This window comes from Salmo salar, chromosome ssa12, assembly GCF_905237065.1.
Source record: "Salmo salar chromosome ssa12, Ssal_v3.1, whole genome shotgun sequence".
In the NCBI taxonomy this organism is placed as follows: domain Eukaryota; kingdom Metazoa; phylum Chordata; class Actinopteri; order Salmoniformes; family Salmonidae; genus Salmo; species Salmo salar.
In genome coordinates this window covers 63,472,672-63,486,945 of record NC_059453.1, presented here as the reverse complement: position 1 = coordinate 63,486,945, position 14,274 = coordinate 63,472,672, and the positions used below count along the sequence as shown (strand labels likewise).

General features: G+C 40.9%; 1 protein-coding gene across 3 annotated transcripts in view; it reads left to right on the top strand.

The window, feature by feature from the left end:
* The window catches only part of LOC106565594 (sodium channel protein type 8 subunit alpha), a 116,670-nt gene extending 104,129 nt beyond the window's left edge, over positions 1 to 12,541 (top strand). For all 3 annotated transcript variants that reach the window (XM_014132898.2, XM_014132896.2, XM_045691638.1), the window contains 6 exons: positions 3,662 to 3,946; positions 5,652 to 5,705; positions 5,889 to 6,026; positions 7,789 to 7,893; positions 8,110 to 8,380; positions 8,760 to 12,541. In XM_014132898.2, the coding sequence (XP_013988373.1) occupies positions 3,662 to 3,946; positions 5,652 to 5,705; positions 5,889 to 6,026; positions 7,789 to 7,893; positions 8,110 to 8,380; positions 8,760 to 9,922 (2,016 nt within the window). In that variant the 3' untranslated portion in view covers positions 9,923 to 12,541. The remainder of the gene's footprint in view (positions 1 to 3,661; positions 3,947 to 5,651; positions 5,706 to 5,888; positions 6,027 to 7,788; positions 7,894 to 8,109; positions 8,381 to 8,759) is intronic.
* The last annotated feature ends 1,733 nt before the right edge of the window (positions 12,542 to 14,274 follow it).

The window sequence follows — 14,274 nt, the reverse complement described above, 5'->3', positions numbered from 1 at the left end:
ATTCTGCAGTGATACGCCATCACATCTGGTTTGCGCATAGTGGGACAATCATTTGTTTTTCAACAGGACAATGACCAAACATACCTCCAGGCTGTGTAAGGGCTATTTGACCAAGATGGACAGTGATGGAGTGCTGCATCAGATGATCTGGCCTCCACAATCACCCAACCTCAACCCAATTGAGATGGCTTGGAATGAGTTGGACCGCCAGAGCAGATGCAGAAGGAGTGGGGCCCTACTCAGAATCAGGCAGCGTGCATACAATCCACCACTTCAGAGTATATTACTTGATAACGTTTAGTCTGTGGACAATAAAGTAGATGAGTTCAGGGCGAGGATCCCCTTCCAGAGAGTTATCAGGGACTGTAACATACTCTGTTTTACGGAATCATGGTTTTCTCTGGATATATTGTCACTGTCCATTCAGCCAGTGGGCTTTTCCGTCCATCGTGCCGATAGAAAGAAAGAACTCTGGGGAAAAAAGAAAGGCGGTGGGGTATTGTTCATGATTAACAACTCCTGGCGTGATTGTGGTAACATACAGGAACTCAAGTCCTTTTGTTCTCCCGATCTGGAATGTCCCAACATCAAATGCCGAACATGGACGTGTACAAACACACCAGCTACGACCTCCGTAAGGCAATCAAAGAGGGAAAACAACAGTACAGGTACCAAGTGGATGCCCAATTCAATGGCTCTGACATAAGAAGTGGCAGGGACTCCAGACAATCATGGATTATAAAGGGAAAACCAGCCACGTCGTGGACACAGACGCCTCGCTCCCGGACGAACTAAACATCTTCACCCACTTTGAGGAAAACAGAGCCGCCAACGCGGGCCCCAATGCTCACAAGGACTGTATGCTCTCATTCTCCGTGGCCGACGTAAGTTAGTCATTTAAGCGTGTTAACCCTTGCAAGGCTGCCGGCTCAGATGGCATCCCAATCCATGTCCTCAGAGAATGTTCAGACCAGCTGGCTGGAGTGTTTACTGACATTAAATCTCTCCATATCTCAGTCTGTTGTTCCCACTTGCTTCAAGATGTCCACCATTGTTCCTGTACCCAAGAAAGTGACGGTAACTTAGCTAAACTAAACTTCTGTCATCATGAAGTGCTTTGAGAGGCTAGTTAAGGACCATATAATCTTCACCTTACCCGACCCACTACAATTCACATAGCGCCCCAACAGATCCACGGACAACACAATCATCCTATCCCGAGGGGACAAGACAAATACATATTTAAGAATGCTGTTCATCGACTACAGCTCAGCCTTCAACACCATAGTGCCCTCCAAGCTCATCACTAAGCTCAGGGCCCTGGGCCTGAACCTTTCCCTGTGCAACTGGGTCCTAGACCCCAAGTGGTGAAGGTAGGCAACAACACCTCTGCCGCACTGATCCTCAACACAGGGGCCGAACAGGGGTCTATGCTCAGCCCCCTCCTGTACTCCCTGTTCACTCATGACTGCATGGCCACGCACATCTCCAACTCAATCATCAATTTTGCTGATGACACAACAGTGGTAGGCCTGATTACAAACAACTATGAGACAGCCTACAGGGAGGAGGTGAGAGCCCGGGCATAGGCGAGCCAGGAAAATAACCTCTCCCTCAACATCAACAAAACAAAGGAGCTGATCATGGACTACAGGAGACAGCAGAGAGAGCACACCCCCATCCACATCGATAGGGCCGCAGTGGAGATGATCAAAAGCTTCAAGTTCCTCTGAAATGGTCCCTTCACACAGACAGCATGGTGAAGGCGCAACAGCACCTCTTCAACCTCAGGAGGCTGCAGAAGTTTGACTTGGCCCCAAAGACACTCACAAACTTCTACAGACGCACCATTGAGAGTATCCTGTCAAGCTGTATCACAGTTGCGCCTTCCACAATTGCACCTTCCACTACCGCATGGCTCTCCAGAGGGTGGTTCGGTCAGCCCAATGCATGACCGGGGGCACGCTACCTGCCTCCCAGGACATCTACAGCACCCAGTTTCACAGAAAGGCCAAGAAAATCAAGTTGGACCTCAGACACCTGAGCCACGGCCTGTCCACCACTCCACCATCTAGAAGGCGAAGACAGTACAGCTCCATCAAAGCTGGGACTGAGAGATTGAGAAACAGCTTCTATCGCTAAGCCATCAGACTGTTAAACAGTTACCACTAGCCGGCCTCCGCCCAGTAGCCTGCTCTGAACCTTAGTCACTGTTCTAGCCGGCTATCACCCGGTACTCTACCCTGCACCTTAGAGACTGCTGCCCGATGTACACTATGTACAATGACATCACTTTAATTATGTTTACATATGGCTTCACCCACTTTCTATTTATATACTTTATTCTAGTCATGGCTCATCCTATTCAAAAAAATCTGGATTATGTGTGTATTGTTTTTTTTATTGCTAGGTACTGTTGGAGCTAGAAACACAAGCATTTCGCTGCACCTGCGATAACATCTGCATATCTGTGTATGCGACCAATAAACTTTGATTTGAAACCAACACCACCCACAGCTAAGCAAGCTAGCAGGCTAACAAACAACCACAGCTGCCACCAATTATCTACTTAAACAAGGGCTAAAGGGGACAAAAGGAAGAGAAAGGAAAGAACATTTGTAGGCTAACTGTAGCCAAGGGGGGCAAGTTAGCCAGCTGCTAGCAGGCCCAAACTGAAGGTTAACCAACCAGCAAGCTAGCTAGCTAACAAACAATTGCTATACTAGACTACCCAATAAGTAGAAGCAATCTAGAAACAAAAACTAAGAAAACCAGGAAATAAGGAGGCTAACACATCCTAACAATGATGCACCTGTAGTTCCCCTGACAGCCACTCCAGCTGGTTGCAAAAAAACAAGAAGAAAAGAAAGATAAATCTGAAAAAAACAATATTAAATCAAAAGGCACCCTCTAACCTCTTGAGCATAGTCAAAAAGCATCAAATGACTATTATTAATATTATATAAGAATATGTAATATACATAGATTTTCAATGAAAATTGAAGTACAAACTTAACAAGATCAACAAGTATAACATTTACTCTAATGGGTGACCACAAATAACTACCTGAAAGCCACGCCTCCAATAAGCCACGTCTCCAATCTTATAATAGTCTGCCACCTCTTCAATATTTTTTTTAAAAGGTTCAAAATTGAACCCTTCTGATCAAAAAAAGGTTCTGGTTTGAACCTTTTACACAGGGATTTCTCAAAGACCCTTTTCTGAGGGGTTCCTCGAGGAACCTTTTTGACATGGAAATAAGCCACATCTCGGCGTGGTAGTTTTTAAAACCCCAAAAGGTCCTTCCAGGCATCTTTACTTCAAAGAGTGTATATTATCTGCATACACATTAAAGGCTTCAAATAGGTACACCTGATTTATGCAAAAATGAGACCTCAATCCCAGTATTCACTGTGCTTTGCCCAAGTAAACCTCATTAGTGACATCAGTTGCATATGATATTGTAGAGTAATAGCAACACATAAGGAAATAGTCAAGATAAAAAGATATAAGGCGATCGTCAAGATAAACCAAACTGATGTGCAACTCACATAAGGTATATGACCATTATCGCTGAGAGGGAGTGGGCTTATGTTTGTATGTATGTATATGTGTGAGTTGTATCTCATGCTGCTCCTGTTTCCATGGTCCCGTGTGTAGGTGGTGGTGAATGCCTTGGTGGGAGCCATCCCCTCCATCATGAATGTGCTGCTGGTGTGCCTCATCTTCTGGCTCATCTTCAGTATCATGGGGGTCAACCTGTTTGCAGGGAAGTATTACTACTGCTTCAACGAGACCTCAGAGGAGAACTTTAAACCGGACGTTGTCAACAACAAGACAGAGTGCTTTGCGCTAATCAACGCAAATTACAGTGAAGTCAGATGGAAGAATGTCAAGATTAACTTTGACAATGTGGCTGCAGGATACCTGGCACTTCTACAAGTGGTAAGTACAAGGTCTTTCCTATTGTCATGTCTCTGACTTCTTTAATGTGATGACAAGCTATTTTATGAAATCGATTACCTAACATTTGATTGATTACGTGATTGAATTAAACCATGCAACAATTAACTCGTTAATAACCTGGGGCACCACGGAAGAGTTAGTTTATATAGAGTGGCTATCTTCCGAATCTTTTAGCAGTCAATCAGTCATTAATTATTCTTTACCTTCTACCAGTCTCATCTGAATGTCATAAAAGTCTTGGTTATCTGCACGAACTCAGCCTTTACTATGAATCATCCATACACAAATTGTCTCAATTTATTTACTATCTAATTAAACAATTACAGAATATACAATATATAATAACATTATACAGTAAATACCATCCCTAGTGGACTAAACAAAAACAGTTTGGTTACAACATGATAGATTCAGAGAGGAAAAGGGGGGGGAGACAAAGGAACATGGGTCTCTATCTGACATGGGAAGCTATTCTCGCATAAATATGAATACATATGCACTTTAACAATTGCTCATTTGGATAAAGGAATGTAATCAGTATTTACAACTGAGCTAGTGATCTGAGGCTCTGGTTTGCCCAGTCGAGGTCGCCATTGTCCTTTGTAGATTCTGCCGGATCGTCGTGGAGTGAGATGTTCATCTGCGTCGGTCAATGTTCTTACTAGATTTGCTACCTTTTCAGCTACAGTCTGTTAGGCTGTAATCTAGGACTCACGTCTTCTTGAGTGATCAATAGTTCAGAGTTCATACCATTTCACGTGTGGAGCAAGCTCTCACGCTTTCTGGCCTGTAGAGTTGAAATTAGACTTAGCCCTTTTTAGTATTTGGAACTGAGGTGACTTTGGGTCACAGGGCTTTTATAGAAATGTAGAAAAGGGGTTGGTTCATCATTTCCAACCAATGTCTATTGACTTGGGCGTAGCTACTGGCTGGATACGAGTTACCGTTAAAACACACCATTTTCATTTTAGAAGACATAATCACATTGTTATCTTTTCAAAAGTATTCTTATACTTCGTTAAACATTTTATCCAACATTCAGATGCAAGCCTCATAACTGAGGAACCTATATAAACAGAGTTAGGGTAATGTGGCTGTATTGTCTTTCATGAGGTCACAAACATGAAACAAAACCGACAGGGTCGTAGCTGGCTTCTCCGCCGACCGTTTACACATTCTCCAAAATAGGAATATTGTTCAATTCTCAAATTCTGGGATGCGTAGAATTGGGCGGGAGAGTCCCTTTGTCTTACTGTGAAACTCTCTCTCCCTCTCTCTCCCGTGATTATGTCTGCATGGTCAGGGAGAGAAGTGTCTCTGCACGGAATTTATGACTGGGTGTTAAGTCATAAAACTGCCCCTTCCTAACAGGAGGGGGTCACATCTCTGCTAGAGGGCTAGTGTCATGACACTATTGATGTTCTGACTTTTCACTCCTTTGGCCCCTTGCCCCTCCTACTTTGGAGAAGGTCAAAGTTGAACGGTAGTTAGACTGCAGAAGTGAATAATCATATTTTTCAGTCAATGGCTTCCTACTGTACCTCTTGTCCTTCATCTTGTAATTTTCCTCCTTCCTTTTCAACACCTCATCCTAATTTCCTCTATTTCTGCTTTACCTTAATTCTTCTTCCCCACTTTTCTTTCCCCCTTTTTCGCACAACTCTATATATCCCCTTTCTCACAGGCCACGTTTAAAGGCTGGATGGACATAATGTATGCTGCCATTGATTCTCGGAAGGTAAGCCTACACTTGAGATTTGTCTCCCTTTTGTTTGGTGGTTGGTATTGTGTGAACAGATGTAACATGTTCCAGAAGAACCTACTAATACTAACTTGTTTGGAAAGGGACTTTTGAACCCACAAAGGGGAATGTAATGAGGGAGAGTTTGGAGCTTGAATGTGTTTTTCCTCTTCTCTGTAGGTGGAGGATCAGCCGATCTATGAAGACAACATCTACATGTATATCTACTTTGTTGCCTTCATCATCTTTGGCTCTTTCTTTACCCTCAATCTCTTCATTGGTGTCATCATTGACAACTTTAACCAGCAAAAGAAAAAGATAAGACCTCTTTTTATTCAAGTTTCAAGTTTTAATGTCACATGCACAAGTACAGTGAAATGCCTTCCTTGCAAACTCAAAACCCAACAATGCAATAATCAATAAATGTTTTACAAAAAAAACCACATGAAATAAGAACAAGAAATATGAAGGCCTCCTGAGTGGTGCAGTGGTCTAAGGCTGTGCCACTAGAGATCCTGGTTCGATCCAGGCTCTGTCGCAGCCAGCCGCGACCGAGAGACCCATGGGGCTGTGCACAATTGGCCCAGCGTCGTAAGGGGAGGGTTTGGCCAGCAGGGATGTCCTTGTTCCATCGCGCTCTAGCGACTCCTGTGGCAGGCCGGGCGCATGCACGCTGACATGGTCGCCAGGTGTACGGTGTTTCTTCCGACACATTGATGTGTCTGGCTTCTGGGTTAAGCAGGCAGTGTGGCTTGGTTGGGTTGTGTTTCGGAGGATGCACAGCTCTTGACTGTTGCCTCTCCCTAGTCCGTACGGGAGTTGCAGCGATGAGACAAGACTGTAACTACCAATTGGATACCACGAAATTGGGGAGAAAAAAGGCTATAAAGAAATATGAAATACGTAAGTAAGCATACTATATACAGGAAATATTTTTCAAAAGTCAGTTCCAATACCATATTTATAATGTGCAGGAATACTGGAGTGATGGCAGTAGATTATGTAAGGGGACTAGGCAATAGGATATAAGATAAACAGAGTAGCAGCAGTGCTTTTTCACAAGCATTTCGATACACTCGCATTAACATCTGCTAACCATATGTATGTGACCAATAAAATTTGATTTGATTGCATACTATGTGAGTGGGTGTGCATAAATGTATGTGCATATTATGTGTGAGCAAGAAAATTCCTTGGACCTGTTAATAAGATAAAACTATACTGAACAAAAATATAAATATAAATGCAACCATTTCAAAGAGAGGAAATCAGTCATTTGAAATAAACTAATTAGGCCCAAATCTATGGATTTCACAGATATGCATATGTTGGTCACAGATACCTTTAAAAAAATGGGACTCCCAATGGGCGCAGGATTTCATCACGGTATATTTGTGCATTCAAACTGCCATTGATAAAATGCAATTGAGTTTGTTGTCGTTAGCTTATGCCTGCCCATACTATATCCCCACCTCCGCCATTAGGCACTCTGTTCACAATGTTGACATCAGCAAAACGCTTTCGAAAATGACACCATACACGTGGCCTGGGTTGTGAGGCCAGTTGGACGTACTGCTAAATTCTCTGAAAGGAAATTGGAAGCGGCTTATGGTAGAGAAATTAACATTAAATTATCTGGCAACAGCTCTGGTGGACATTCCTGCAGTCACCATGCCAATTGCGCGCTCCCTCAAAACTTGAAACATCTGTGGCGTTGTGTGACAAAACTGCACATTTTAGAGTGGCCTTTTATTGTCCTCAGCACAAATTGCATCGGCGTAATGATCATGCTGTTTAATCAGCTTCTTGATATGCCACACCTGTCAGGTGAATGGATTATCTTGGCAAAGGAGAAATGCTCACTAATGGGGATGTAAACAAATTTGTATACAAGATTTGGGAGAAATAAGCTTTTTGTGCTTATGGAACATTTCGGGGATATTTTATTTCAGCTCATGAAACATGGGACCAACACTTTACATGTTGCATTTATATTTTTGTTCAGTATAGGTTAAGAACAAGTTCCCACATTATTTGGCTCAAGAAGGTTGTAACCAGATGTTTTCTTGTGTCCCTTTACTTTGGAGGTCAGGATATATTCATGACAGAGGAGCAAAAGAAATACCACACTGCCATGAAAAAACTTGGCTCAAAAAAACCACAAAAACCTATACCAAGACCATTGGTGAGTCTCTTCCTTTTACCCAAGGGCTACTTTGGGGGAGGCGTAAATTAGGCGTTTTCTCATTAAAGTAACATTCAAAAGACATGTTGAAAACAAAACTTTACTAACAAACAGACCTTCCAGAATATCCCCTTACCAAATGTGCCTCGCTTTAATTTGTTAAATCTACTAACGTTTCTTTATCCATCCTCCATTATTTTCTCTATTTTCTCTCAGAATAACTTTCAGGGCCTGGTATTTGACTTCGTGACGCAGCAGGTGTTTGATATATCTATTATGATGTTGATCTGCCTCAACATGGTGACCATGATGGTGGAGACGGACGATCAGTCAGAAGAAACTGACAATATCCTCTACTGGGTCAACTTTGTCTTCATTGTTATTTTTACTACTGAGTTTGTGTTAAAGCTCTTTGCCCTTCGCCACTACTACTTCACCATTGGGTGGAACATCTTTGACGTGGTCGTGGTCATTCTCTCAATTGTTGGTCAGTAGTGATTTCATCCCTTTCCTCCTACATGCAGTTGCCTATTGTCTTATATACCTGGTATTTGAGTGCTAGAACCTGAATTGCTGTTTTAATTCAAAGTACTAGAAATGGGTTGCTCTATTTTCTGTCAAAAATCATCTGTCTAGAAGTATCACATTATTATGAAATTTGAGGCCTGGGAAAGTGAGATCATGTGTTAACATCTCCCCCTAGTGGCCCACCAGGCACAGGACAGTTTGTATTATTATTATTAGAAAAATATATGTATGACAGAATGTTATGCTTATAAGGAAACATACTAAAAAGATTGCAGAACATATCAACAATCATACATTTCTCCTTATCCTCTTCTTTCTCTGTGTGCTTCTCTATCCAGGCATGTTCCTCGCAGATATCATTGAGAAGTACTTTGTCTCTCCAACCCTCTTCAGGGTGATCCGACTGGCCCGAATTGGCAGAATCCTGCGTCTGATCAAAGGGGCCAAGGGCATTCGGACTTTACTGTTTGCGCTGATGATGTCACTTCCTGCCCTGTTCAACATCGGGTTGTTACTCTTCCTGGTTATGTTCATCTTCTCTATCTTTGGCATGTCTAACTTTGGCTATGTCAAGCATGGGGCAGGAATCGACGACATGTACAACTTTGAGACATTTGGCAACAGCATGATCTGCCTGTTTATGATCACCACATCTGCCGGCTGGGACGGTTTGTTGTTACCCATCCTCAACTACCCCCCAGACTGTGACCCACAACTGGAGAACCCAGGTGCACCAAATACAGGTGACTGCGGCAACCCCTCGGTAGGGATTTTCTTTTTTGTCATGTATATTATCGTCTCCTTCCTAATAGTGGTCAACATGTACATTGCCATCATCCTTGAGAACTTCGGCGTTGCGACTGAAGAGAGTGCCGACCCGCTCAGCGAAGACGACTTCACGACCTTCTACGAAATATGGGAGAAGTTCGACCCAGATGCCTCGCAGTTCATCACCTATGGCAAGCTTGGAGACTTTGCAGACTACCTCGAGCACCCGCTCCGTGTTCCAAAGCCCAACACCATTGAGCTGATCTCCATGGACTTGCCCATGGTGAGCGGGGACCGGATCCACTGCCTCGACATTCTGTTTGCATTCACCAAACGGGTACTAGGCGATACCGGAGAGCTGGACATGCTAAGGGATCAAATGGAACAACGCTTTATTGCGGCGAACCCATCCAAAGTGTCTTATGAGCCTATTACTACTACTCTGAGGCGCAAGCAGGAGGACGTGTCGGCCAAAATCATACAGCAGGCCTACCGAAACTACCTGGCTAGACGCGGCTTCAAACGCAAGCGCAGACCTGCCAGTAACAATAATGTGAAGAATGGGGGGACGAATCCAGAAAAGGAAAAGAAGGAGGGCACGCCCTCTACTGCCTCTCTCCCCTCCTATGACAGTGTAACCAAACCTGACAAGGAAAAACAGGATGAGAACGAAGGAAAGGGTGGGAAGAAGGATGCCAGAAACCAAAAAGCCGTCAGGGAATCTAAGTGTTAGAATATCGTAATAATAATAATAACAGTAATAATTATTATAATAATATAACTTCAAGCAAAGCGAGAGGAAACCATCTAATCCACAGATGTACAGATTATTTCATTTGCAAGTAAGATAAATAATAATATTAATAATTTTGTTTACAGACTTCATACTATTGATGCAGAGGGAAGGAGCTCAGTCTCTTACAGCTTGAAGACACTTGAACTTGATTTAAACTAAAAAGCATTCTGTCTGACATTGTTGCATCTAGACTACTGATCTTAACAAAAGGGAATGAAAAACAGACAAAATATGGAAGAAATGTCTTTGTTTGCAAAAGGGCAGATAGTGGACTACACATAAGGAACAGAACTCTTAACTAAGAGGAATGAATGAGAAACGCTGATAAGGGATTTAATGTGTGGGATTCCCGCCAGCAATGGATTCCCATGGAAATACAGTGCTATGCAGGAAAAACATGGAAATACTGCTTGATTTGAAGAATCATCTTCCAAAAGCAGCCAGAAGGGCCTCTGTATCATTTAATTTAGACATTCATGGAGGACATTTATGGACATTATCACTCTGTATGAACAAACAGAAGAACGGCTGAGAAGAGAAAAACAAAGACCCAGAGTAGCCTAATGTAAGGTTTTTTTATTTGGTTTGTTAATGCTGAATATACTTGTATCTCCACATAATTTGAGTGGCAAAAAAAGCAAAAAGGTACAAAACAAAAACAACAAACATTTTCACTTAACTCTTCTTCTCATTCTATCTTTGTTATATCCACATCAAAAGGCTTTTTCTACATGGGCTTTCACATCGATTGGTAAAGGGGCTGTTTATTAAGGAGTCATCTTGGGCCAAGGGCTTACATTTACTCAGTCAGATTTCCAAACAAATACATAAATAATTGTGCTTGTTCAGTGCATAGTAATTACTTGCATGATGGCATGTTTTGATCAGAAATCTTGCATGAATAATCATAGTCCACAAGACACTAATACTCAGACCACAACAGTGGCTCGGTTATAGGTTTGAGGTTGTCCACTGTCAAAAATTCAAAGTTAGAAGTAAATCATTAGTATTATGATGAGAAACTTTGTGTCTAATGAATACCAACATTGTGGATTTTATTAGGAGAAATGCAAACTAATTGTATTGCTGCTATGGGATGCAGAAGAGATGAGATTGGATGTCTGTGTGTATCATTGAGTGTATTTGGTGGATTGTTTTAAGAGAAAAAAATGATAATGTAAATCTTAAAAAGCTTATATTTATAATTTCTATGCAGCAATATCACTTACCTAATTGACCATGCCATCTGCCTTTGTTTTTGTGTTGGACGAGGGCATTGTGGGAGTGTCTACGTTGGTAGGGAATTGACAGGTGTAGTAGCAAGCTAGTTTTGATTTCAGATTTTTCTCAAAATGCCAATTTAGACTGTTCTACAAGGTTTGAGTGAGGAAAGAATGTTGTATTTCTGTTTCCAATAACTGCTGTGTTTTATTTCTTTACCATGCGCTGATTCATTTGTACATGTTGTGATGGTTTAATAGTCTATATAATTTTAACATGTATTTTCAGCCATAACTATGAGGGAGTTAATATTGGGCTAGGAAATTAGAGAGAAATAGAAATTGGTGTATAGGGTTAATTATACGAGGAGAAGCCAAAGAGACCTGCCTTGTTACTCATTGTCACCCTTTGTCCTTGGAATGGGAGTGGGTGAACAGTGCCCCCCTGATGCCTATTCTGTTCTTCGTGTCATTGTTAGACAGAGAGACCCTAGAAATATACGCAATGCTTGAAGAGTTCACCCCTTTATCTCAGGAGATATTACAGATGTGTTATAATGAGCTCTGCAACTAATTGCAAGTGAATGTGATGATGAGAGTATTTATGAAAACGCATTTTCCTGTGATTTTGTGTGATATTATGCCACACTGTTGGACAATGGTCTCGGCTGGCAATAGCTCGGGCAGCCATTCGAGCTTCCTTAAAAAAACATTTAGAAATATAGGGCAAGAAGCATCTCTTTGAAACGGCAACATTTTGCTCGCTTGTAAGGGCAGCGTTTGTATAGGTAGCGGATTATATTTCTGGTTGTGTAGCTTTGGACTTTATTCAGGTCTGAATAAAATATAACAATAATACTGCTCACCCCAACAGCAATCAGAGGTACTTAGGAAACACTGTGAGGAGATGTCATGAGAGGTAATATGGATTTGTTTGTTTGAGCAGCACACTAAGTTCTGTCAGAGGCAAACAGTATGTGAACAATGGAGAGTAGGCCCCATAATACAATATTTGTGAAAAATGTGCTCCAAAACCCCTCATCAGCCGTTCACTCCACTTACGTAGAAAGCATACCGTGTAACAAATACCAAATAATGAACAGAGCAGACCCCAGGAAGAGTCACTGCTGCCTTGGCAACAGCTAATGGGGATCCTAATAAAATACTAAAGGTACTACACCCAAGCTTTTGCACTTTCTGGTGTGCAGTGATATCACTTCCTGTTAATGAATAAATCCCCTTCTCAAGTTCTATAGTCCAGTTGCTGCATGAGATCTCCAAAATCATTGTGGGTGTTAACTTGAACCAAATAAAACTCTGAATGATAAGCATAAAAGCTGCTGCCTTCCATTTTCTCCATGCCCATCAAGGATATACATGTATAGATGTGTAAACAGAACAAATAAAAAATATTACATACATCCATTTGAAAAAAATATATACAAAAATAAATCTACAGTTCAGGCTATGTTGTAAATGGCACAAATTGCTGAAAAGTAACGAATGAACCTTTTAATAGACTATAAATAATGTAATATATCATTTTATTTTATGCGTGCATGCATGCGGCGTTTTTTGTAAATAAAGAAATACTTACAAAATGACTGCTATTAATCTAATAAGAAATATGAATACCCATAAATAGAATGGCTTCCAGCTGACACACTTTGTCACACTTGTTAGACTGTGACACATTTGTAAGATGGAGTAGATTTTTGGAGTCACTTTTCACATTAAAGAAGGAGGTAACATAACAAATCGATATTAAGTAGCAAAAACGATGTGAAAATCTATATATAAATCAATACATATATAGAGCTATACTACATATATATAGAGCTATACTATATATATATAAATATATATAAATATATATATATAAATATATATATATATATATATATATATATATATATATATATATATATATATATATATATATATATATATATATATATATATTAGAACTATGTGCTCAATTCTCTCTTCCACTCCTTGAATTAAGGACAATGCAGTACCACAGACTGTAATAGCTCACATTTAATTTTTGTGTGCAATATGTTCAGTGAATGACCAAAATTCTGGCCTGCCCAGGATCTCATTGTACTGGGGACCAGCATACAATGCATGGTATTGTACTGGCTGCTTGCTGAGGATTGTGTAGCCTGCGTTGGTGAGAGGATAGCACTACCAGCACACCCTTTTGTACATGTGTGAAGATATCTTGCCCACAACTTCATCTATCTCTTCCCACTGAATATAAACACACATACACATACGTACTGTACTATACACACACACTGTCTATCCTGAGACAAGCTGGTGCTGGCCGGTCAGTATGCCCCAGTATCCTGAGCCTCAGGTCGCCTAGTGTGACAGCTTTTTGCTCGTTTTAGCACTGACCTTCCTCCATGTTCACCCTAAACACACACCAGTGCAGTTTGGATTTAACATTTCATTTGGTTGTTATTTTCTTAACGATGTATCTGATCATTTCAAGTTTTATTGTCTTTGTTGTCTGTGTTTGTTTCTTTGTGCAATATCTCTTAATGGCATGTGCCTTTTAGCTGCCTATTTAGACTTTAATGATTTATTTTTAAAGAGGATATCTCCAAACCCATGGGTTTAGCGAATCAAAATGAAGCACGACGAAAACCATGGATTGCCAAAAATATTCAAAAATAACCAATAAACTCGGAAACAACATCACCTAGACTAGATCAACTGAATTAACATCATATAGAGTCATCTAGTACAAATGCTCTCTCTGTATTCTGTTCAATGATCATTTAGTTGGTGAGAGAGCTTGCCTTCTGTTTTAGACTTTGGTTCAATTCTGATGTGGATTTATGAATTGATTTATGTAGCCTTTATTTTTTAGCATGACTGAGATCTTTTATTTAGTATTTTTTGCAGAATTTTTTTTAAAAAGCTTTTTGACTGTCGTTATCTCTTGCCACTAATACAGTCAGAGAAAGGACCGTGTGTTGCACAATCACTTGGGACTTTAAGTGAGAATCAGTGAAAGATTGTCTTCATTTGAGCACGAATCTATTCCCAAACAATAAA